This window comes from Manihot esculenta, chromosome 4, assembly GCF_001659605.2.
Source record: "Manihot esculenta cultivar AM560-2 chromosome 4, M.esculenta_v8, whole genome shotgun sequence".
Lineage (NCBI taxonomy): Eukaryota > Viridiplantae > Streptophyta > Magnoliopsida > Malpighiales > Euphorbiaceae > Manihot > Manihot esculenta.
Window position 1 is genome coordinate 15790610 of NC_035164.2, and position 22479 is coordinate 15813088.

At 34.0% G+C, this 22479-nt stretch overlaps 2 protein-coding genes across 18 annotated transcripts; both read right to left on the reverse strand.

The window, feature by feature from the left end:
- Nucleotides 1-211: 211 nt before the first annotated feature.
- On the reverse strand, nucleotides 212-5014 carry LOC110613809. Of its 13 annotated transcripts, none has more exons than XM_043956131.1 (5): nucleotides 4474-5014; nucleotides 3494-3513; nucleotides 2665-2709; nucleotides 1622-2196; nucleotides 212-1055 (listed from the first exon to the last, which is right to left on the reverse strand). In XM_043956131.1, the coding sequence occupies exons 2-5, from the start codon at nucleotides 3498-3500 to the stop codon at nucleotides 906-908; spliced, it is 777 nt and encodes a 258-aa protein (XP_043812066.1). In that variant the 5' UTR covers nucleotides 3501-3513; nucleotides 4474-5014; the 3' UTR covers nucleotides 212-905. The 13 variants fall into 13 exon arrangements, 11 of the variants coding, with proteins under 11 accessions (XP_043812066.1, XP_043812063.1, XP_043812067.1 ...); XM_043956128.1 differs by having other exon boundaries at nucleotides 2626-2709; XM_043956132.1 differs by having other exon boundaries at nucleotides 2665-2713; nucleotides 4474-5013.
- Nucleotides 5015-6205: 1191 nt separating this feature from the next.
- Nucleotides 6206-22219, reverse strand: LOC110613121 (replication factor C subunit 1). 5 transcript variants are annotated; one of them, XM_021754080.2, is made up of 23 exons: nucleotides 22147-22219; nucleotides 21962-22028; nucleotides 21459-21587; nucleotides 20049-20546; nucleotides 19875-19942; nucleotides 19528-19603; nucleotides 19384-19445; nucleotides 19150-19298; nucleotides 16290-16444; nucleotides 15984-16172; nucleotides 15773-15894; nucleotides 15328-15535; nucleotides 13873-13926; nucleotides 13199-13368; nucleotides 12548-12638; nucleotides 11398-11579; nucleotides 11259-11298; nucleotides 8943-9067; nucleotides 7706-7778; nucleotides 7389-7481; nucleotides 7061-7307; nucleotides 6660-6716; nucleotides 6206-6527 (listed from the first exon to the last, which is right to left on the reverse strand). In XM_021754080.2, the coding sequence occupies exons 2-23, from the start codon at nucleotides 21962-21964 to the stop codon at nucleotides 6364-6366; spliced, it is 2955 nt and encodes a 984-aa protein (XP_021609772.1). In that variant the 5' UTR covers nucleotides 21965-22028; nucleotides 22147-22219; the 3' UTR covers nucleotides 6206-6363. The 5 variants fall into 5 exon arrangements, 4 of the variants coding, with proteins under 4 accessions (XP_021609772.1, XP_021609773.1, XP_043811729.1 ...); XM_021754081.2 differs by having other exon boundaries at nucleotides 21962-22061; nucleotides 22147-22199; XM_043955794.1 differs by lacking the exons at nucleotides 6206-6527; nucleotides 6660-6716 and adding an exon at nucleotides 6732-6940.
- Nucleotides 22220-22479: the final 260 nt, after the last annotated feature.

A 22479-nucleotide genomic window follows, 5' to 3' on the forward strand; every position in this document is an offset into this window, starting at 1 on the left:
CCCCCTGCAAACTGAGCTGAAGTTGAAGACACAATTTATAGTAAAAATGTGGAAGGGTTGCCTTTGTTACAGATTTTGTAACGATATCTGCAACTTGTGAACTGAAGGGTATATGTTTAGTAATCAGAAACCCAAGTCAACTCTTTCTCGCACATAGTGATAATCCAACTCTATATGTTTGATGCGAGCATGAAAACAGGGTTAATAGTCATATACAATGCACTCAAATTATCATAAAATAAAACTGGAGTTGAAGACAAAGTAATCTGTAGATCACTAAAAATATATTAAAGTCAAGTAAGAGACTGTATGTTGTTTCATAGCACATCAAGAGATGATATTTGTGCCTAGAAAAGTACAAAAACTTGTAGTTGAACGTCTGATTGTTGGACAACCTGCCCAATCTTCATCCGAATAGGCAGATAATTCTAACTTTGTATGAGACCGTAAATGTAAGCCTTGATCAATTGTGCCTTTGACATATCATAGTATCCAACGAACCAATTTAAGATGTGCTTCAGTTGGCGCATGCATAAACTGCGAAACAAAAATTCACACTAAAGGACAAATTTGGTCTTGTAAGTGTAAGATACTGCAAAGCTCCAATTACTCCTCGATAAAACATTGGATCATCAAGTAAAATAGAATCTGTTGGCTTTTTTTTTTTTTTACCTCTAATGGGGTTGGCATTGGTTGGAAATCCACCATTTGAGCTCGTTCAAGGATGAAATGTGCATAATAAGTCTATGATAAATATAATCCAATACTTGTCGACGTGATCTCAACGCCTAGAAAATGATGCAGTGAACCTAAATCCTTCATGGAAAACTCTGCACTCACAAAATTAACAAAATTCTGCACAAGACCAATATTTGAACCTACAAGCAACATATTAACTACGCATACTAACAACACAAGTACACCATTAGTTGTATGTGAAATAATAAAGAAGGATTGGCAAGATTATAAAAGAAACTATTAGAAAAAATATATTTTCTCAAACGATCAAACCGTGCACAAGGCGCTTGCTTAAGGCCATACAAAGCACGTTGTAACTGACAAACATGAGTCAAAAACTTTGTATCAGACATTTCTGGTGGTTGTTCCATATATATATATTTTCAGCAATATTTCTATGTAAAAAAGCATTCTCAACATCAAGTTGATGTATATGCCAACTTAATTAATGCAACAGTCGACAACAATCAAATAGTTCTATGTTTAACAATAGGTAAGGTTTTTATATAGCCTACACCGTCTAATTGATGACATCCCTTGGCCACAAGATACGCTTTTAATCTATCTAAAGTACTATCAGGCTTTAACTTAGATTTAAAGACCCATCTTGACCCAATCACATGCATGTCAGAAGTCCTAGTACTAAAGACCAAGTTTCATTTTTATGCTGAGCCTCTAACTCATCAACCATAGCTGCCTTCCAACCCGGATATAACAATGTTGTTTTTATGTTTTCAGGCTCACAAGGTATTGTGAGGGAAATTGAAACTACCAGACCATATTTTGAGTTAGATTTAAAAACTCCTACCTTAGACCTAGTTATCAAGGAATGATCAACAGCTTCCTATTGATCTTGCAACAATTCCAAATTATCATTACGTACCTGTATTGGCTGTTGAAGAGTTGTTACTTGCTGCTGATTTTCCACTGGTTCTGCACTCGAACTTGTCAACTCTCCTGGTTGCAAGGACCTTGTTGTTTTACAATCAAGTATTGAACTAGACACTTCCACTGTTGTTTCTGCAGAAGCCTCCATTGAACTTGCATTTCCTGCTGGAATCCATATTGCTGGAGATGAGGCAGCAGCAGAATCCACAACTGGTTCTGTATTTTCTGCTGGTTGCACTACTGCAGCATATGGAGATGAAGCAACAATTGATTCTTCACGGTCTGCAGGTATCTCCACCAGTTCTGCAGTTTCTGATTGCTCTTGTAATGCTGGTAACTGTGAGGATACAGTAGCAGCTAGTGAAGACAGTACAACAACTTGTGCTACTGCCTCACTGTTAGTTGTTGTTGCTAGAATTGTTTCCGGTGCTTGTACTGCTAACACAAGTGGCTGCACAAACTTCATCTGTCCTATGTCTTCAACAGGAAAAACACTAACTTGTGTCACATCCACTGAACTATTTGACAGAGGTATGGCTCCAAGAATGGAATCTCCTTGCTTTGCAATACCTAAAGCAGAGCCATTAGTTAATTTTAACCAATGATCACATAGTTTAACAACATGAGAATTAGAAGATAAAACAGTTGATTTTTTAAATGGAAATATTTTTTCATCAAACACCACATGTCTTGAAATAAAGATTTTTTTCATGTTTGGATGATAGCATTTATACCCTTTATGCTTGTCACTATGTCCTACAAAAACACATAAGATAGTCTTAGGATCAAACTTATGTGATTTAGTATCCCAAGTATAGGGAAAGCATTTTGATCCAAAGACACGTAGTGAAGAGTAATCTGAATTTTTACTATAACCGAAAATAAGGCATGTAAAACTTAAGTGCAGATGATGGTAACCTATTGAGCAAATACATTGCAATACTAAGTGGTTGAACCCACAAAAAAATGGAGCATGACTATGAAATAACATTGTCATACCTAGTTCTCCGATAACACGATATCGCCTTTCAACCATACCTTTTTGCTCTGGCATACATGGACATGACACTTGATGAACAATTCCTACCTTATGAAAAATGAGTTAACAAGTGAGAATTAATGAATTCTCCACTACCATCAGAATGAAAAATTTTAATTCATTTATCAAACTGACGCAACACATATTGTTCAAAGGCAACATAAACATCAAGAAATCTGATTTATTTTTCAAAGGTATAATCCATGTAATAGTCATCTACAAAACAAGCATAATACTTAAATTTTCCAATAGATAGAACTGAAGCAGGACTCTACAATTTATAATAAATTTTATCAAAAGCACCTAAACCAGAACATGTAGATAAAGAAAATGGCAGTTTATTCAACTTTCCTAGCTGACAACTATCACATAAAAGATGTAATTTCAAAGATCCAATAACATCAATCAATTTTTTTATTTCTTAATAACTTAACCGCTAATGCCTGAGGATGTCCTAAATGCTGATGCCAAAATTTTGTTGTACCCGCACGAAACTGATTTGAAAATTTTGCTTTGGGTATATTAGGCAAAACATATAAGTATGCTTCTGTTTCCCTGTGATAAGAGGTTCCCCTGTTTTTCGTTCCTTTACACAAAACATAATATCAAAAAATTCACAGTGGGTACTGAGATGTTAATTGACTTACAGAAAGTAAATTTTTTTTTTCAAATTAGGAACTAAAAGAACATCATCTAAAAACAATTTATTTTTCTGCTTGATAACAGTTTTTCCTACTCGTACTCCTGTTATTGGAAGAGATGAACTATCTCCAATCATAATTAAATCAGTCCCATCATAATTCTTTAAATTAGTCAGTAAAGGCTTACCTGTCATGTGATTGGAGGCTCCTATATCAGCAGTTTATTCCGAATCGACAATTGAATTATCAAGAGTTAATGCTGCAAGTGCTTGCAGAATATCATTATTTTGACTTCCTTGATTCGGTATCCACCAGCATATTTTGGCTATGTAACCCTGCTTCTCACAGTATTGATAAACCTCATTCTTATAAAGTCCACGTTCTTTTGGAGTCATTGTTTGTTGTGCAGATGGCGGTAGTTGTCGACGCTGCTGTTGTCCACATGTGTTACTACCCTGTGAACGTTGTGCTTGGAAGCCATGCCCAACAGATGAAAATCGATTTTCTCCTGAATAGTTTAAAGGCGCAGACCTTCCTTGAGTAAAATGATATGAACCAACCATTCTCGACGGAAAGGAACGATATGAAGAAGTCATCGAGCGACTTCCATTTTGTTGGCTTAGAAAAGTAACATGAGACACTGAACCTTCTGTATCATTTGAAAACCAACTCCACCTCTGATCAAAGTTCTGTAATTGTGAGGTCAATTCTACATATGTTGGCTTTGGTGGCTTCAACATTTTTGTGGTAAAGTTCTCAAATTGAGGACCTAGGCTTGTAAGAAGACAAAATACCTTTTCCTTGTCTTCCACAAGCTTCCCAATTACAGCTAAGCTATCACAAATTCCTTTAAAGTTCCTCATATGTCCTGCAATTGTTGTTGTTCCACTCTTCCGTAGGTAAGATAACTATTGTCGAAGAGTGAATTCACGTTCTTGTGAATCCTTCCTGTGCATATGATTCCTTGAGAGCTTCCCAAATTGCTCGTGAGGTCTCCAGGCCAATGACAAGTCCTAGACTCTTCTCGAAAAGAGTTCCAACTATCTATCCTCAAAGCCTAATGAATTTATCAGCCAATTTTGAAGGTTCTAAATTTTTAGGGTTTGGAGCAGCAAATTTTGGTGGAAAGAGTTGTTCGTTTGTGAGATGATTAATTAGGTCTTGGCTTTCTGCCAATCCTAGAACCTGCTTTCTCCATAATGGATAGTTGCTTTGAGTTAGCTTGATGGTAACAAAATTCACAAACATTCATTGAGATTGAATTGTCTATGACGATAGTGTTTTCATAGAACAAAAGAAGAGTATGAATAGAAATGGTAGAGAAGGAAAGATGAGTGTCCATTTGAAAGGCAAAAACGATTCTCAATTCGTTCTGCTATAAAACGATATTTTAATTGGTGTGATGCTGATTTACTATTTGGAAGAAAAGCCAGGAACTCACACGAGTTCTGATACTAAATGGAAAAGATAGAAAATATTTTTTTATTGTTTTCTAAGATAGGCAGATTTTTCTTCTTGAATTCAATTCCAAACTTTACACTGCAAAGTGCACTTAACCTACAAAATTTAGATACAATGGAGCCTATCTAGAATAGAACTGAATTATCAATAGATACTAGAATTAAGCTACACTTCAAACTTCTAACCACTAAACACATATCCTTTTAATAATTGTTGGAAGTCACCTTAACTCTCCACTATCCTTATCTCTTCAAACTCACTTTAGGTAGCCATATAGGGCTAACACATTAAATCTCCATTTGGAGAAAATAATTTATATTTAAAAAATATTTTTTGTAAAAAATATTTTCTAATAAAATAATTTATTTTTATTGCTTAATTTTAATTTAAAAAATAAAATATATTAATAAATTTATGTAGAAAGGTTTCCATAAGAATTTCAAAATGTCTTTCAAGTAGTTAAAATTTTCTTTTAAGCAAGAAAATATTTTTCTGCTAACTAAATTTTTTAAATGTCTCGAACACTAAAAAATATAAAAAGTATTTTTCGTAAAATAAATAAAATCTAAAATTTAAAAGTTAAATTATATAAAAATATTATTAAAATAAAAATAAAAAAAGTCGCGTATTGCAAGAATATTATAATTCGTTTATATATTAAAGCTAAGCCATAAAAATGGTTTCACCAAACTTTGCTCTCTAACTTAATGAGGATGTTTAAACTGTCACATGACAAATTTTATATTATATAAAAATAATTATTTAAAACTCTTTCATTACTTTATTAAAAAAAATTTTAAGATAGTTAAACATTTTTGAACTTACCTTAGTTGAAAAAGTCAATTTTTACGTCATTTTATATTTTAATATAAATTAATCTAATATTAATATTTACATTTTAATATAATTTTGATAATTTTTAAAATTAAAATTAAAAATAAGTAACTTGATTGCTAAACATAGAGTCCACATTTTCAAATAATAATAAATTTTATTTTATAATAATAATTATAAAATTTTATATCAAACATATTTATTTAATAAAACATAGCAACATATATAAAATAACTAAAAATAATATACACATTATAAAATTTTTATAATTATTGTTAAAAAATAAAATATATTATTTTATTAATCATATGAATTAATATTATTTTTATATTTAAAATAATAAAACATAAAAATTGAATCAATTAATTTAAAATTTAAGCATTGCAATTAAAATACAAAATAATGTATTAATCGATTGGTCTAATTATAAAGGTATAGTATAATTAAAACCTCTATTATTTAGTGCTATTGAAAAATATAAAAATATATATATTTTTAAATCATATTATTACAAGTAAAAGATAAAATAAAAGGACTAACAAGCAACTTATATTGTAAAATTCGTTTTCTGAATTCGATATCATTTCAATTTAGATCGAGTGGAGTTTAAAACCTGAATGCACATAATCCACTTAATAGTCTAAGGGAAACCCATTTACAAAATTTATCACCATTCTCCAACTAACCTACAAAATCACAAGGCAATCTTATGTACAACCTGTCATATTAAGCATTGCTAAGTAGTAAGTAGTTCATCCATTCTCATCTCTTTCTCTTTGATCCAGACACAGCTTTCTCCCCTTTTCCTTTCGCTGCTGTCTTTTTTTCCACAGTTGAGCTCCCAGCTTTTCCCCTGCCTCTGCCTCTTGCTGTCCTCTTAGTATTTGAATCTTCTGTGCCTTTTAGTTCCATCTCTACTTGGATTGCTGAAAACATATCATAAATATTAGAATTCCATCAATCATAGATAATCCATTATGGACAATTACAAACCATGAGTTGAGAATCCTGTGAACTGTTGAACATATAAAAGGACACACCAGAAAAAGAGAACTGACCTTTCGAATTCAAACTATTAAGTTCTGACTGGAGGTTCTTGCCATCAGCAGTTGCTTCTGATACATCAGCAAGAACAATGAAATCAAAGGAAATGATTCACACATCCCAATCTACAAAAATGCCTCTTACAATGTGCGTAAAAGAAACATCTTTAGGAATAGAACAGCACATTTCAATGTAGCAGCTTTTAATACAGTCAAGTTCTTTTTCATTTACTTTCTCTACCATTTCTGTAGTTTATGTGGGTAAGAGATGGATGATGTTGCAAAATAACTATGCACTGGATCATCCTCAAAATTTTTCAGGAAGAGACGACCATCAATAAGCAATGGCAATCAAGGAACACAACAACTATATACTATGAGAAGCAAAAAATGATCTTATAAGACTTTACAATTACCTAAGTCATCAGTGTCAGAAGAGTTTTCTCCTTCACTTTCTACTACTGCGTCACCATTTTTCTCTGCTAAACCATCCTCAGTTGGTTCTAGGATTGCTGCAATACGCTTCTTAGGGGCCTTTTTCATGCCAGGAAGTGAGACCAAGTCTGCAGCTCGTACCATCCTTGATTTGTTTCCCTCTTTATATGCTCTTGTCAGGGATGCTTTGACAGCAGATGGGATGCCATCCATTGGGTTCTTGCGCCCCTAATGGATAAAACAGACATGAGATTATCGGAGTTTTTAAAAGCCAATGTATAATGCTTTTTATAGAGTAGATGGGGCCACCTGAAATTTTGACAACTCCACAATAGTGTCAGTGTCTTCCTGACTTATTGAGTAAACATTCATGAACTCCACAACTTTCTCAACAGCTTCATCCTGGTCATCATTTCATGACAAAAAATATGAACATTCCTGTAAATTTTCACTTTAATTAACCAAGATCTAAGGCATTTCACCAAGTGAAGTCAAGAGCTTCCAGAAGTCGATTAGTGTATCCAAAATAAATTTTCTGTATCTAACAAATATTTGAATAAAATACATCAGTCATAAATAACTTTATTCCAAGACAGAAAAGTAGGAGATTATAGCATATTTCAAACCTTAGGCAGCAGCCGAAGAGGATCAGTCAATTGTTTTAAAAGAACAGTAAGATATTCAAGTCGAAGAGTCTCCCTGGAAGATTTAAAACAAGTCAGGCTAAGTAGCTTAAACTGAAGGAAAAACATTGAAAACAACTAAGCTATTTATTTCCATAAATCAACTTGGCAATCCAGATGATACATCCATAACACCAGCATGGCAAAACAGACTGCTCCATCAATAATTTTGACCTAGTTCTTCGAAAAGCAAGCACTCAATGAGGTTACATGATGAGCAATATTTGTTCTTTTTCTACCAGTCTCCTTTCTTTTAGCAATATAATATCATTCTTTTTTTTAAAAAAAAAGTCTCCTAAAATCATCACACTAAGGAAAGGTATCTTAATTAATCCAATATTGTATGATAGTTGCACATCATTTGAAGTGGGTCAAGAGAAATTGATCACAACAGCTAGCCATTAGAGATAGAGAGCCCAAAGCATTGTATAGCACATCCAATTTCCACGCCAAAATTTCAAATATTACAACTGCAACACATTATTTGATGTCCCTTTCAATGTAGATTGTTTCTCATGGTGACTGAACTAGTTTTTCTCATGGGCCCTGAACTAGTTTTTGTATGATAGCATCGTCAACCATGTCAACAAGATAAATTTCTCAGGATGCAGTTTAAAAATATTCTAACATGCTTAATCAAATATGGATCTTGACAGTTTACCACATTGAAAACATCTTCCTACACCCATTCCACTCATCTTACAATTCTTGGCAGCTAGACCAAGAATGCCATTATAAGTTCAGTATTTTCTGGAGTTTGGCTAATAAAGTGAGATCGAAATTATAATTGGCCTAAAGTATCATTTGGGAATCTTGGCAATTCTAGGACTCACAAAATGGCTCACCACCATCAGTCTATCCTGTAAATAGTCATTACTAGAACCACAAGAGTTATGAAGATCCAAATATGCCCCTAGCATCATTCCATAAGCCAAGTGGATACTACTTTAAGCCCCAATTCTTCCTGTCACAATGGTAGAGAAAGCAGCAACCACACAGAGACAGAGAGCCTTCAAATCCTATCCCCTTGTGAACCAGTGTCACCAGAACACCAAACAAAGAAAAAAAATTACAAGTTTTGCCAATGAGCTTTCAAATTTACTGTCTGAGGAAGATATTAAAGCATTCAAATTGTGCTTGATATGCCTAACCTTGATAATTGTAAGTATAAAACAGTTACCTCCTCGAACTGAACTCACGAGAAGCAAGAAGATGAACATGCAAATCCTCCAAAAGCCTCAAATTTTTGCCCATCGTTGAATTCTTTCCCAGCCACCCACCAAACCTGTTAAAGTTCCTTTCTCCCTGAAAATGTGGGTACATTTAATAAGATCATAAGGGAGTGAGAAATAGTAATTTATGGTTCAGGATGTGAATAAATCAGAGTATTCATAAGCTACTTGGACATTTGCAAACTATTAGAATTCACCATGGATATCAACCAAGCTTGAACTAGGGAAACTCAAGTTGTGAGTCGAGTTGAGTGCAAGTGAAAAATGCTTGATTAAATGGCTCGCTTCTAGCCAAACATTTACTTCTTTTACATAATTTTTTTTACTATATTTCATGTTATAAAAATATATGAGCCTGAAGGCAACCTCAATCAAGTTTATTCAAGCTTTAACTCACAATTAGTAATTAAGTTTATCCATATTTTATTGCTGATTAAGACAAGTCGAGCTCATCTTCAAGTATATTTTCAGTTTCAACTATCCATCGAGTCAAGTTTATGCATGGACTCACTTGAGCTTCACTGAAAATTCAAGCAGTTCACTAAAATGACTGAATGCAAAACATTTGCGCAATAAATATGAAGTCCAAGTATCAACAGGAGGAATTATATGTTTTAAAGGAACTTGTGTCAAAGATACATATAAAACCACAAGGAGGACATCAATTTAGTAAAGGCACAAGGCAACAAAATAAAAATATATAACTCCACTGCGAACAGAAAGTTATACAAAACCAAGTCATCAACTCACCAAATTGAGATCTAGATTCACCCACTTTGAATGAGTGAAGAAAAGCTGTGATGAAATGATAAAATGGTTTGAGAAATGGGGAAAAACATCTCCACTCCAATAGCAAATATTAAGGTCCAGAAGACAATAACTACTATGTTCTTCAATATATCTCCCTTCTTTAGAGGGAGAGCCAAAGAGCTGTTCACACAAAAATAGGGTGTAATCCTCTCCTTTCTTGATTCTCACTGTAAAGGTGAATACTCCAACCATATTGGTGAATGTTGACTTGTTGAGTTGAGACCCACCACGCTCTTTGAAAGGTATGGGGAGAATAACCAGACTAGGACTAATTGGCAAATTTCCAATTTTCAACAACATTTTTTTTTCAAAACAAAAGGAGCACTGATCAGAAATATTGGAGTAAAGAACATATATGTGAAGCAAAAAACTAAAAAACTAAAAAGCGAAGGAAACTTCATTTCTAAGACAGATATAAAGTCTTAACAATAGAATGGGGGTGATTAAAGGGTTATAGATGTACATGGTTTCTCTCACTAGCATAGTGATTCCTGGCAAAGGCTAAGAACAAATGTATTAAAAATAATAAAGAATATGTAGCACAGCGTGTCCCATTTTCTACTTGTAGTTATGTCTTTTGACTAAAAAAAGGTCACACATTGCTTTTCAATTAGAACTGCACTTCCTAATAATAGACATTTTAGGTTAAGCCGGATTTGGCCAAAACATTTGAAACACAATGAGGGAAATACAGAAAATAGGAAATGTAACTGCAAGGAAATATTCATTTGAAGGCGCCATGAGTCAAAAACAGAAAATATGTTTACAAAACCAAATGTAAAGTTGTAAACAGATGCAGTACCATATAGAGAAAGGTTATGGTTCACAAATGATGTTCTGATGATCATACATATGAAAAGTAGACAAAAGAAGTAAAATTATTAACTCCTTTGCAGAAAAATAGAAGATGTGTCAAAGTAGATGAGACTGATGGATTAACTGCGTGTGTATCAGCAAAAGCTACAAGGCAGAAATGGATCTTTAAAAAAAATGATGGTTTCAGCGATCGAAATGATGACATCTGTCAGCTAAATGATGACAATGAAGTCATATAACAAGCAGATAGGGTAGTTGAAATTATTAACTAGTATGAAGCCTCATACATGGTTATTTCAGGTAATTAGAAAGGGCTTACTCTAGCCATATAGTCACATTATCTTGCAAATATAGTAGGTAATCTTGCTTCAAAATTAGCAGTATAAATTAATTTCTCAACATAATCTTTGTTCTATGGTGATTTATCACTAATAGATTAGAAAAACATGAACCACGAGAAGAGAGGGGGTATTTTCATGGTCTTCATAGAACCTATTGCATTGCTGTCCTCAGTCATCATGAGAGTTGTTTTCAGGATAAACACAAATCACAAGTAACTAGTAACCAGTAATAGTTCCTTATGATGGAACAATACAAAGTATGGCAGGAACATTAAAGCTGCAATATGAATTGATTACCGGTTCAAGTGTCTCCCTTTGTCCATGCAACAGTGCAGCACTGTTTCAAACAACAAATATCAGAAAACAGCAGAAGAGTTCATTAGATACAAAGATCATGCAAAGAACCCTATGCATTTCTGGAATAGGGTATACGTACGGAATAATGCAGGAAGCAAGAGAACCAGTTTGAGAAAGCTGCCACTGTCGATATCTTCGAATCTGCACATTTACTATATCACCATTGGCAATAGACTCGGCAGCACGGGCAAGCATGCTCATCCTTTTCATCCCACTTTCATCCTTACCAATTGAACTTGGCCGATAATTAATATAATTTTCCTGCCAAATTATGAAGTAAAATCCATGAATGGATTACATGACTCCTCCCCTCCAGAAAAAAAAAAGAAAGAAAAGAAAGCCTAGAGTTTTAGGCAAGGTTTACTACTAGATACTTCAAGTATCCAACAAATACAATACCTCACATTCTGGCAAGTCAAAATTGTTAATAGCAAATGATATAAGATCTACAAAAATTAAAGGTAAAAGTAAACTTGTTAGTGTTGATTTTCAATATTTTTATATTATACCCATTATTAATGTTATTAATTTAGCAAAAAGTCTTAGAGGTTCCAGAAAATTTGTCTATTAAGACACTGGCCCTCGGGTGTAATAAAAAAAAATCCAGCCAAAAGGCAATTCCATGATATATTATTTCCAGATTTTGGAATTTAGCTAATTAAGAACTCTACATTGAACATAACTTGGTATAAACCATTGGAAAATGTGGCAGGCTTCTTTGGATCATTTATGTGGGCAGCTGTTAAGCTAAAAATCTTAAAAAATACTCTCATTGCACTCTTAGGATTTCAATACCAAAGCAGGGTAGGTATCAGGAAAAAATTTATGGCACATAATGTATTTTTAATACCACTGGAACTCCTAAAAGAACTGACATGCCATAAAAGAAAACACTCCAGCCAGTGTATTTTTCTCATGATTTATAGTTATGGTAACTTCAGTTTTTATTTGGATATGCCATGAACTTAATTTCAATTGAGAATGTTTATCTTTTGAGGCCAATTTCCATGGAACTGGTTTGAAGGGATTTGTGGTACCTACTAAAAAAGGCTAAAGTCCATATATCCTTAACAACTTTCACCACACGTAAGCTTCTGTATTTATATCACATTAAAATAATTGAGAAATTTTAAAATGATCAACGAAAAAATTTTAAACACCACAACCTAAATTTTTATGAAATTTTGTTAAGGGAGATAAAAATATAGGTAAAGTGAGGGGGGAAAAACCTGAGTTATCAGAGGAACCAAATCAGGATCACTCATGCTAAGGTCAATACGCTCATCCATTCTTAGCTTACCTCCATTAAAGCCAAAAAGCCTGAAACACAAAGGATGAGTAAGTACAAGATATCCTCTTATAATACTCTCAAATATTTCACATTAAGACAAGGTCCTGAACCTCATCAAATATATTAATGGGCAAGAATTAATTACTCTTACTTATATAAAAGCAAAATGACAAAGAAGGGACCAAGGCCATAAACTAATCATGAGATCCTGATGTTTCAAACCACATGAAGAGATAAAAGACATAAAAAAACTGATAATTCAGCATCGATAAGACAGCAGATAATGTAAATGTGGTGCCATACTAATGCAAGTCACAGTATCCAATTTATCCTCTCCTTATTCCCCTGATCAACTACATGTAGTCCTTTTGCTCAATCAAACAATAAAACCATGTCATGCCCTATGCAACTGGTCCGAAGATATTGGATCCTATTCAACACGAGCAACAAAATTCCAAATGCTTCAGCGGAATGGACAGTTTTAATGGTACATGATTGCATACAATGCATTGCTATGATAAAGATACGATAAAATGGAAAGAAAGAGAATCTAGTTGTACGTGTAAAAAAGGGTTCATAAAAGGCATACTTATCAACAGCTGTGAATGGAGAAATATCTTCGTCCTTTGCACTGCTAAGAAGTCGCTGTCTAACATCATCATACTTAATGACTGACATGGAGAGACTCATATATTGCAGTTGATTTAATGCCATGCGCATATCTCCATTCACCCGTTCTGCAATTTCCTCTAGAGCAATCTAGAAAAATAGGGGGCAGAACAAAAAAAAAAGCATAAAGAACAATTCATTCTATTTGTTAATAAATATTCAACAAAAAAGCAACCATAAGAAGTAAGAACATGTGATTCATAAACCAGCAGAACAAGATGAATGGAAGACCAACCAGAAAAGCATAAGCAATTGGAGATAAGTTACAATAAAATTACCATAACATAATCCACAACTCTAAACTAATGCCAAAAATTAACTGGGGACCCAAGAAGTCCAACAGATCTCGTATAGAACTTCATTGTATCTATAATTGTCTGTTAACATAGCACTCATCGGACCAGTCTAGAGGTTGCCGCAACACATCTAAAATTTTCTTTTTAAGAACCAAATTCTTATAAAGAGACAAGCTGACAGAATTTCAAGGATTTTCCAGGGAAGAGTAGATTATGAGTTCATTAACATAAAACATCCGCACAAAACAAGCAAAAAACCCAAAATTAAGAAATACTAAAACTTTAATGGAGTATTTACCTCATTAACTTGAAGCCCTTCTGCATTTGCAACTTGCATTAACCTCTTTGCCATCTGCCATCAACGGAATTCAGTATCAATAACCTGATCCAGTGTGTTAATTGTTTCACAAGCTTAAACTATAATTGACAAATATTTTTGTGAGCATACATATTTACAGGTGCTCATCATTAGGTTGGTTAGTGAAAGAAAGAAGAGTGAGAAGAGAGGCAATTGAATTAAGAAGCTTATGTTCTTCCTCTGGCAGAGCGGACTATGTACTGTTGATTTTACAACAAAAAGTGGTTGGTCACATGATTAACTGAGGGTTCTACCTAAGATTACTCCAGGAGTTCTGCCTAATTTTACAGAACATTTTTCTAGCCTAATTATACACCTAAATATGTATATTATTATCTTAACAGTCCCCCGCAGGATAGAGCATACACATTATATCCACCTAGCTGGTCACAAGTGTAGTCAATATGAGAACCTTTGAGTGATTTAGTAAGGACACAAGCTAGCTGATCATATGAACTGATAAAGTTTGTAACGATGGATCTTGACTTGACCTACTATTTGATAAAACGACAATCTATCTTTATATGCTTCGTCCTTTCATGAAAGGCTGGAATAAAGTGATTTACAGTGTTGCTTGATTGTCACAGATTAACTTCATTCGTTTGATGTCACCACATCTAAACTCTTGAAGGAGCTGCTTTAGCCAAATAAGTTCACAAGCCGCCAAAGCCATGGCTTTGTCTTTCAACTCCTGCACTTGGTCTGACCTCTACATCCTACTTTCTACTACTCCAAGATATTAAATTTCCACCAGTGGACAGAAAGTCCAGAAGTGAATCATCTATGTAAAAGAGAACCCACCCAATCTGCATGAGATTCAGAATATCAAACGATCTGCATGTCTCTTATCTTCATATAACATGCCCCCATCCCAGTGCTCCCTTGGCTTTGATACATCAAAGAATGAGGATGACAGTATTCTAATAACCATCATGGTGATGGAGCCTGAAGAAACTAACCATGTTTAACATAAAGTCTGACAAACTGCTCAGACATATTTCCAACTATATGCATGAGATCCAGCAACTCATTTTATTGAACATTATTCTCCATAGCAGAACAGCACAAAGAGGTACATCTAGCCAAAATCCCTCATAAAGCCACATTTAAGTGGGACCAATCCATAGCAATAAATGGAATTAATTAGTCATGAAACCCTAATCTAAATTTCTAAAACTTGATATTTGCATCAATATGCCTTCTCTATTTGCTTATCTAGTGAAGCTATCATATAAGTTTGAAAGGAAGAAAAAGGCCAAGATAATAGCATATACATGAGTACAACAAAGTCTCTAAAAGCAACAATGTTCACATCATGAAAAATAGAATGAAACAAAAAGAGGACATGAAAATCAAAATTAAATATATGCAAGAACAGGGGGGGAAAATATAAACCTGTTGTTTTGTAGGTTTCCGGAAACTGAGAAGCAAGCAGTAGTTCACTAGACTTTTTAGCTTCTGACTATAACGATCGTTACAAATACAGATAATGGGAATTCTGGAAATCTTTATGCTAGCAATAAGATCAGCAACTCCACCTCTATCGCCTGCAGACATCCCGTCCACCTCATCCATGATTAAAACTGTTTTTGGATGCTTTGACCTAAAATTTCATAATAATCAAATTCTGCATGGAGAAAAACTATAAGGGTCCATGTAGATGGATGAGAATTTGAAATTAAGGGGTATCTGAATTTGACATTATTTGGTTTCAGTGTTTTATGATTTTTCACTTGAAACACAAATCCATATCCATCTTCATTTCAAATACACATCTATCACAATAGACCTTACAAATTTTAAACATCTGAAAAGTAGAGAATTAAATTGCATAATCAACCTATCCATGTTAACAGCCAAAGCTTCATTGCTGACAAGTTCCTTTATACAATTTGCATTACTTCCACCAATTCCCTTACTAATCTTGGCATCTGCTTTTCCCCGATTGTCACTGGCATTTACCTGATTAAGCATATAGCATAAAAATATGTAAGAAGAGAAAAGCCAATAGTATTAAGCAGAATAATTTGCAATGATAAGAAAATGCCAACCTCAATTGCCTGGAAACCAAGCATTTGGCTGACCAACTTTGCTGATGTGGTTTTCCCTATACCTGGTGTCCCACTTAATAGCACAGCTTTCTTGGCACTAGAATCATTTTGCTTCTTGCTCTTTCCCTTATTTCCAGTATCAAGGAACTGTTCATTCCAATTTTTCAACCAACTATGAAGTTGGTTAACCTATATATAATCACATGGAGAAAGTTTATCACACTACTTGTAAATATTGAAATACAATAAAAATAAAAATTTAATTAGCTAGAGGAAATCAGAGAAGATCATGACTAAAACGCATACCAATGACTGATTGCCAATAATATCATTTGGAGCTTTTGGCCTATATTTTTCTGCCCATGGAAGAGAAGAATGTTTCATGGTTTGATCTTTCTGCTTCAGAGGAGACCCACCAGTAGTTGAACCTTTCTTATTCACATTTGTTTTTAAAGAGTTGCCTAAACAAAAAACCAAACAAAAGATCAAAAATTTTACAAGAGAATTAAGAATTTCAAACAAAAAAATAAGATTTAAATAAAGTAATATACTAATATGTAAGAAGAGCAAGACCAAGCTATATAGGCAAGTTGCTAGCATCCACAGTCCCAAAGGCAAAGACAAATTACTAATTGTAATGCTTGATTGTTATTATTTGATTCCTGCATTTGGTTTTCAAGGTTTGCTGAAGTTTGATTTGGGAAGGAAGCGAGAGAGACAAGGTGAAATTAGTTTGATTTGGGAAGGAATAGATAGATAGATAGAGAGAGAGAGAGAGAGAGAGAGAGAGAGAAGGTGAAATTAGTTTTTTAAGATTAGTTTAATCATAATTAGTAGCTCATTCAACATAATTTATATATCAACTGACATTTAAATAATCAACATAGGTTCAATATAGAATATCAAGGATAATGTATATAAGAGAATAGCAAAATTGGAGACCTAGCACATACCTTACCAGAGCTGACCAAAATTGAGATCACTATTAATGGTTTTGTATTAAAATGACACAAAATAAAAACATTCACCATAATTGAAAATTTGACCTAAGATTCAGATTTTTCTCAGCCCTTCAATGTTGCATGATCTCCTATTTCCCTTTCCCATCTACTCTAGTACCCACACAAAGAAAGTGTGAAAGAATAACCAAATGAGCACTTATTCTAAAATTTCTTGAATATCCTCCATATTTAGTCATAAGCTTCCATAGAAAGAAACATCACCTGCTTCTTGCAATGAAGCTCATGATTGAATATCTTGTTCTTTAATCCTTACAACTTTTACGTGAAGGAATACTGCGATACCAACCAAACAAATTGTGGAAAAGAAAACATCTTGTGTAGGGGTCATGCCATGTCCATGATAAGCTGTTCAGAGTCACAACAGCAAAACAAATTCGTATATTGCAAAACAGTTCTTCAACTTATGAACTTATGTAACAAAATCATGGTAATCAATTAATCATGTCACTGTTATAACTAGGTAGTACAGTAGTGAGTGACCAAAGAATAGCTTAGTTAGTTTAGTTGGTAGTTTCCACAGATAGTAATGGAAGGAAAATGAGTATTGTAGTTGCACCTATCTAAGAAGAATAATTACAGCTGTTAGAAGCAGTTACTAGCTAGAATAAGTATAAAAATAGAATAACTGCTTGTAATCATTCATTCCAAGAATTATCAATATTAATCAATCTTTCTTCTCTCTCTCTCTCTACTCTGCATTTCCCCTTTCTTTCTCTCCCCTTTCCTCTCTTTCTAACTTGTTAGGGATTCAATCCTTAACAACTGGTATCAAAGCAAGGTTTTGAAGCTTCCCAAAATTTCAGGTTCTTTCCACTGCTATTTTCTCTATTCTTCTCTTTCTGAATTTCTTCTTGCTTCTTCTCCGAGATTTTTTCCCTCCTTCCTCTATTTCTTTTGCTTTCTTTCCCTGGATTTTCTTTCCTTCTTTTTCTCGAAATTTCTTCATTTTATTCCCTCTAATTCTTCTTTCTTCTTCCCTTGAAATTTCCTATTTCTTGCCTTATTCTTTCTCGACATATCATGTTTCTCCTTCTTTCTTGAATTCTTGAACTATGTTTCCCTCTTTTTTGTTGATTTCTAGTTATTCCTTATGTTTTCTTCTTGAAGTTTCCACTCATGTTTCTTGAAATTTCAATCTAAAATCAGTATTCTTTTTCCTTACTAAAATCAGTATTCTTTTTCCACAGTTTTGAAGTTCTCATTTCTTCCTCTATTTTTCTTGGATATACAAAAACAATCAGCCCATGGAACCACAAGAGTGGCAACAGAAGATCCTTCAAAGGCTTCTTGAAGGTCTTGAGATAATACAAGAAGAGTCACAAGGAAACTCAGACCAGGAATTGAGAAAATCTGAGAAACCTATTGTCAGTGAACAGAAAGCTGATGAAGATTTCCTTCTTGGAAATTCGAACAAGACAAATGAAGGCCAAGGTGCCTCAAGTGAGAGTTCCAATAAGAATGACAAGGTCACTATTGAGATGGAGAGGATTTTCTTTCCCTTAATGACAAGTTTAGTTTTCATGGGAGTGAAATTTTGGTTAAACAGAAATTTGTGAATGATGCTAAAGGTTCAAATAATGAGAACAATCAGGGTTTGGGAATTTTTATTCAGTATTCTTTGTCTACTGTTGCTCTGCTTTCTTTCTGTTAGGGTTTCTACCTAACAATCACATCTTTTTCCTTTAATTATTGGATCCAGGAAGCAATATTCACAATGCATGCGTCCTTAGTTGATAAATCAATCTTGAAAAGTTTATTTATACTTGATAAGGCAAATAAGCAAATATAAACACAACAACACAAGACACCCTGCTTCTAGAGCAATAAATTCATCCTGAGTAAAAACATCACAGAAAAAAAAAAGATGGAAGAATTTGAGGGAAAAAAAAAAACTATAGCAATCAAAACTGGATTAAAAACTCAATGTAGAACCGTTGCTCTGAACAAAGACACCACATAAACAACATACAACCAAGGCGATGAATAGTGAACCCACCAGAAACTACTTAATTAGTCAAACTGGTTAAAAACAAAAATTCTTCACATAAAAAATCAACCCATTAGAAACTAATAAATGAGTCAAAGTAGTTAAACAAAACAAATATTCATTTAGAACATACTCATAATATTATCCTAGAACATACTCATAAGCTTATCCTCTGCTTTGTGAGGGCTTTTCTTTGGCATTGAAGCAACTTTCCTCACAGGGTCCATAGAATCACCACGTGCAAGAGCCTTTGCATTTGATGACCGTATCATATCAAATAATCCATCCTCAGTAAGGAAGGGAGTACTACATAATAAAATGAAATTAGGATTACAGTGTCAATAATAAAAGGTGGAACAAAAAGTGCATGGTTGGATTTGAGAAAATCTACCCAAGCTCTTTTGCTTTGCTAGATTTCCGTCCCTCAATATCCTCATCGCATAAGAGATAATTCTGCAAACAGATGGTGTTAATTACATGTATGATGTATCAATGCCGAATGAATCAAAGTAAAATACGAGATACATGAAATTACAGTTTTCTTGCTAACAGATCCAGTAACACGACCACCATGCCGTTTAATCAAATCTTCAGCTTCTTCTCTTTCTAAACTGCAAGCATGATCAAAATCAAAAAGATAGGTGGTATGATCATCACAGGACATTATCAAAAGTGCTTGGCCATAAAAAAATATTCAACAAATTATAATCTCCAAATTATCATAAGGCGTACAAGAAGAAACTAGGTAAAATTTATTCTGTTTTACAGCAACAAATATTGTATGCCTATGAGATGAATCATCATAAATAGAATGGTGCTTATATTATATATAACCAAGTAATCAAAGCTTGAGAACACCAAAAAGAAGAGAAAATAAAATACCTGTCAAGCGTTCCGCTAATTACAAAAGTCAGACCAGCTAAACAATCAGGAGCACCTTCAGGAACTTCCTGACATGGAAAAAATAAAAAGAAAAGAAAAGATAGATGATGTTAACACAGAATAACATGATCACTCTTAACTATATCCATCAAACATTTACTATTTGTCTATGACCTTTTCTCCTTTGCGTGGAGGATCTTTCCTTTCACCAAAATTCATAAACCCACCCCGTCCACTACCTCTGCCCCTTCCACCAGCCAGTGTTGTTGATCCACCCCTTCTGCTAGCTGATGTTGATGATCCTCCCCTACCACCACAGCCTCTTCCACTTGGCTTGAGAGGAGATTCAGCATCCTTAACATCATCTTCATCACTTGCAGCATTGCCTACAGGTTGCTGGGAAACTCCTCTACCTGAACCAGTCTTCAGTTTCTTGCTGGGAGTGATATCTACAGATTTGTTCTTATGAAGCAAAACAAAGTCATCATCATCTTCACTATCATCAACTTTGTGAATTTTCTTTGAAGGTGGTGGTTTCACTGATGCATCTTTTTGAGTGTTTCTCTTTGTTGGAACTTCCTCCATTTCTTTCTCATCTTTTGGTTTTTGTTTGTCCTTCGCAAAGTACTTGCTAGTTTTCCTTCTGCCTGAATTTTCTTGGTCTCCTTGCATCTGAATTTGTTCCAAAATGAATTGCTGAGATATATTACTGTAAATAGCTTCCCAAATCATATCCCTGATTGGTTGTGATTATAGAGATATGATTAGGGCTGTAATTATGTGCTGTAATGGTGTTTATTTCCTTTCGTGTATTCTGTAAACAAATATATATACCCAATTAGCTTGAGGGGAATAATCAAGCTCATATTTTCTCCAATCCCTTCTTTCTTTCTCTCTTTCACCTCTATTTCATGAATAAATCATACTACATATGCATAGGGACCAAGAAAGAGAGTTTATTTTCTTGGACATTTTCTTGGTCTCTTTGCATCTGAATTTGTTCCAAAATTAAATAATTATACTACATATGCATAGGGACTAGGGAGCAAGAAAGGGAGTTCTATATTGGATCATGTTCGCTCTTTTTATTCTTAGCAAAGGCAGTTGTTTGTCTAAGCAACATGAGTTTACATACAGCAGATGGTATCAAATCACTCAAGCTCAAGCATTCCAAACTCTGATCCATTTGAAAGTAATCCAATGATCAATTATGAATGCCCCTTTTAACAAGAACTCTCACAAAAAGCCTTATTCTTCTTACTTCAGTTGTAAAAGAATAGTCTTAACATCAAAGTGTTTTTTCCCTTTTTCAGTAACAGATACAAAAAGGGCAATGAATTCAAATTAAGAAAACTCCGTGCCTTATTTTAACCTACTAAAGCTGTTTCATTGCTTGTATTCTGGATGTACTCAAACCAAAAAAGATATATTACACTAATTTTTCTAGTATTAAAATATAGACATGCAGACGCTAACATTTAATCCAATCTTCGAACCTTATATCCAAGACCTAGATGACTAACATGAATTTCAAACTTATTTAAACAGTTTTACGCACATCCAAATGGAGAGCAATATACTCACAGGCTCAGGCTTTGACTCAGCCAGAGGAGGTTTCTTCTCTGTATTTGTTGGGGCAGGTTGGGCAGGCTTGGCAGCATTGCCATTTCCTTTGTCATGGGCCTTCATCAACCATTTCCTAATATCTCGTTGCTACAATCCAAAAGGGGGGGAAAAACTCAATGTAACGTAACAATGTTGAATCATTTAAAAATCCCAAATAAAACCTTCACCCTACATTTGGTTTTTCAAATACAAACATGCCTTCCCTTTTGCTCATTTCCCTAATGACTAAACAAAACAGTGCATTTCTTTTGCTCCTGTCCAGTGAAAGGGGACAAGCAGGATCCTATCCCATGAGGAACCGACCACGACACTAGGCAACTAATCCAGTATAAAACAACATAGCATCAATTTGATTTGGCAATTGTACTCCTTTATTAGCATTGTCTTCCACTTTATGAAAATTATACCCACGCCCAAAAAAGAAAATTATCGACAATTTTTTTCAAAAAAATATAGCTTACCATCTCTGATGGAACTTCGTAAACAGTTCCCAAAATGAGAAATTTCGAATGCAACAACGATCTCGGCCTGGAATTATAAATGAGCTATTGTCACGACAATCTGTAGATAATAATGCAAGGAAAGCCAACAATTACAGTAAGAAACTAAAGGAATAAAAGAAAAAGACCCAGAAGAAGATTGTTACTTTCACGAGAGAAAGAAGAACGAAGAAGAAACCCTACTAGCTATGGAAAAGAGCTAGGAATGGAATGGATAGGGTACCGGGAAATTTAAAATATCCAAATCCGGACCCGTTTGGAAATTACATTTCACTACCCGAAACGTGTTTGAACCCGCCCGAACCTTAACTATAAGTAAAATTACAAGTTGAACCCAAACAGAAGCACAGTCAACAAAGAAAAGAAAACCAAATTTTTATAGCCATATGTAATTCAATTTTAATTTCTAAAATTAATTAAATTTTATATTGTGTATTGAATAGAAATTAGAATTCCAATTATAAAAATTCTAAGGATTA

Excerpts from the sequence above, each read along its gene's own strand:
- LOC110613121 (XM_021754080.2), bottom strand. Across the intron at positions 19,943-20,048 it reads CTCCACGCAAAGGAGAAAAG|GAAGTTCCTGAAGGTGCTCC; the intron begins GTCATAGACAAA and ends TTTCCATGTCAG. Across the intron at positions 16,173-16,289 it reads TTATTGGCAATCAGTCATTG|GTTAACCAACTTCATAGTTG; the intron begins GTATGCGTTTTA and ends GATTATATATAG.
- LOC110613809 (XM_043956128.1), bottom strand. Across the intron at positions 2,197-2,625 it reads TCGTGTTATCGGAGAACTAG|GTATTGCAAAGCAAGGAGAT; the intron begins GTATGACAATGT and ends GCTCTGCTTTAG. Across the intron at positions 1,056-1,621 it reads CTCTTCAACAGCCAATACAG|TTACAACGTGCTTTGTATGG; the intron begins GTACGTAATGAT and ends CATGTTTGTCAG.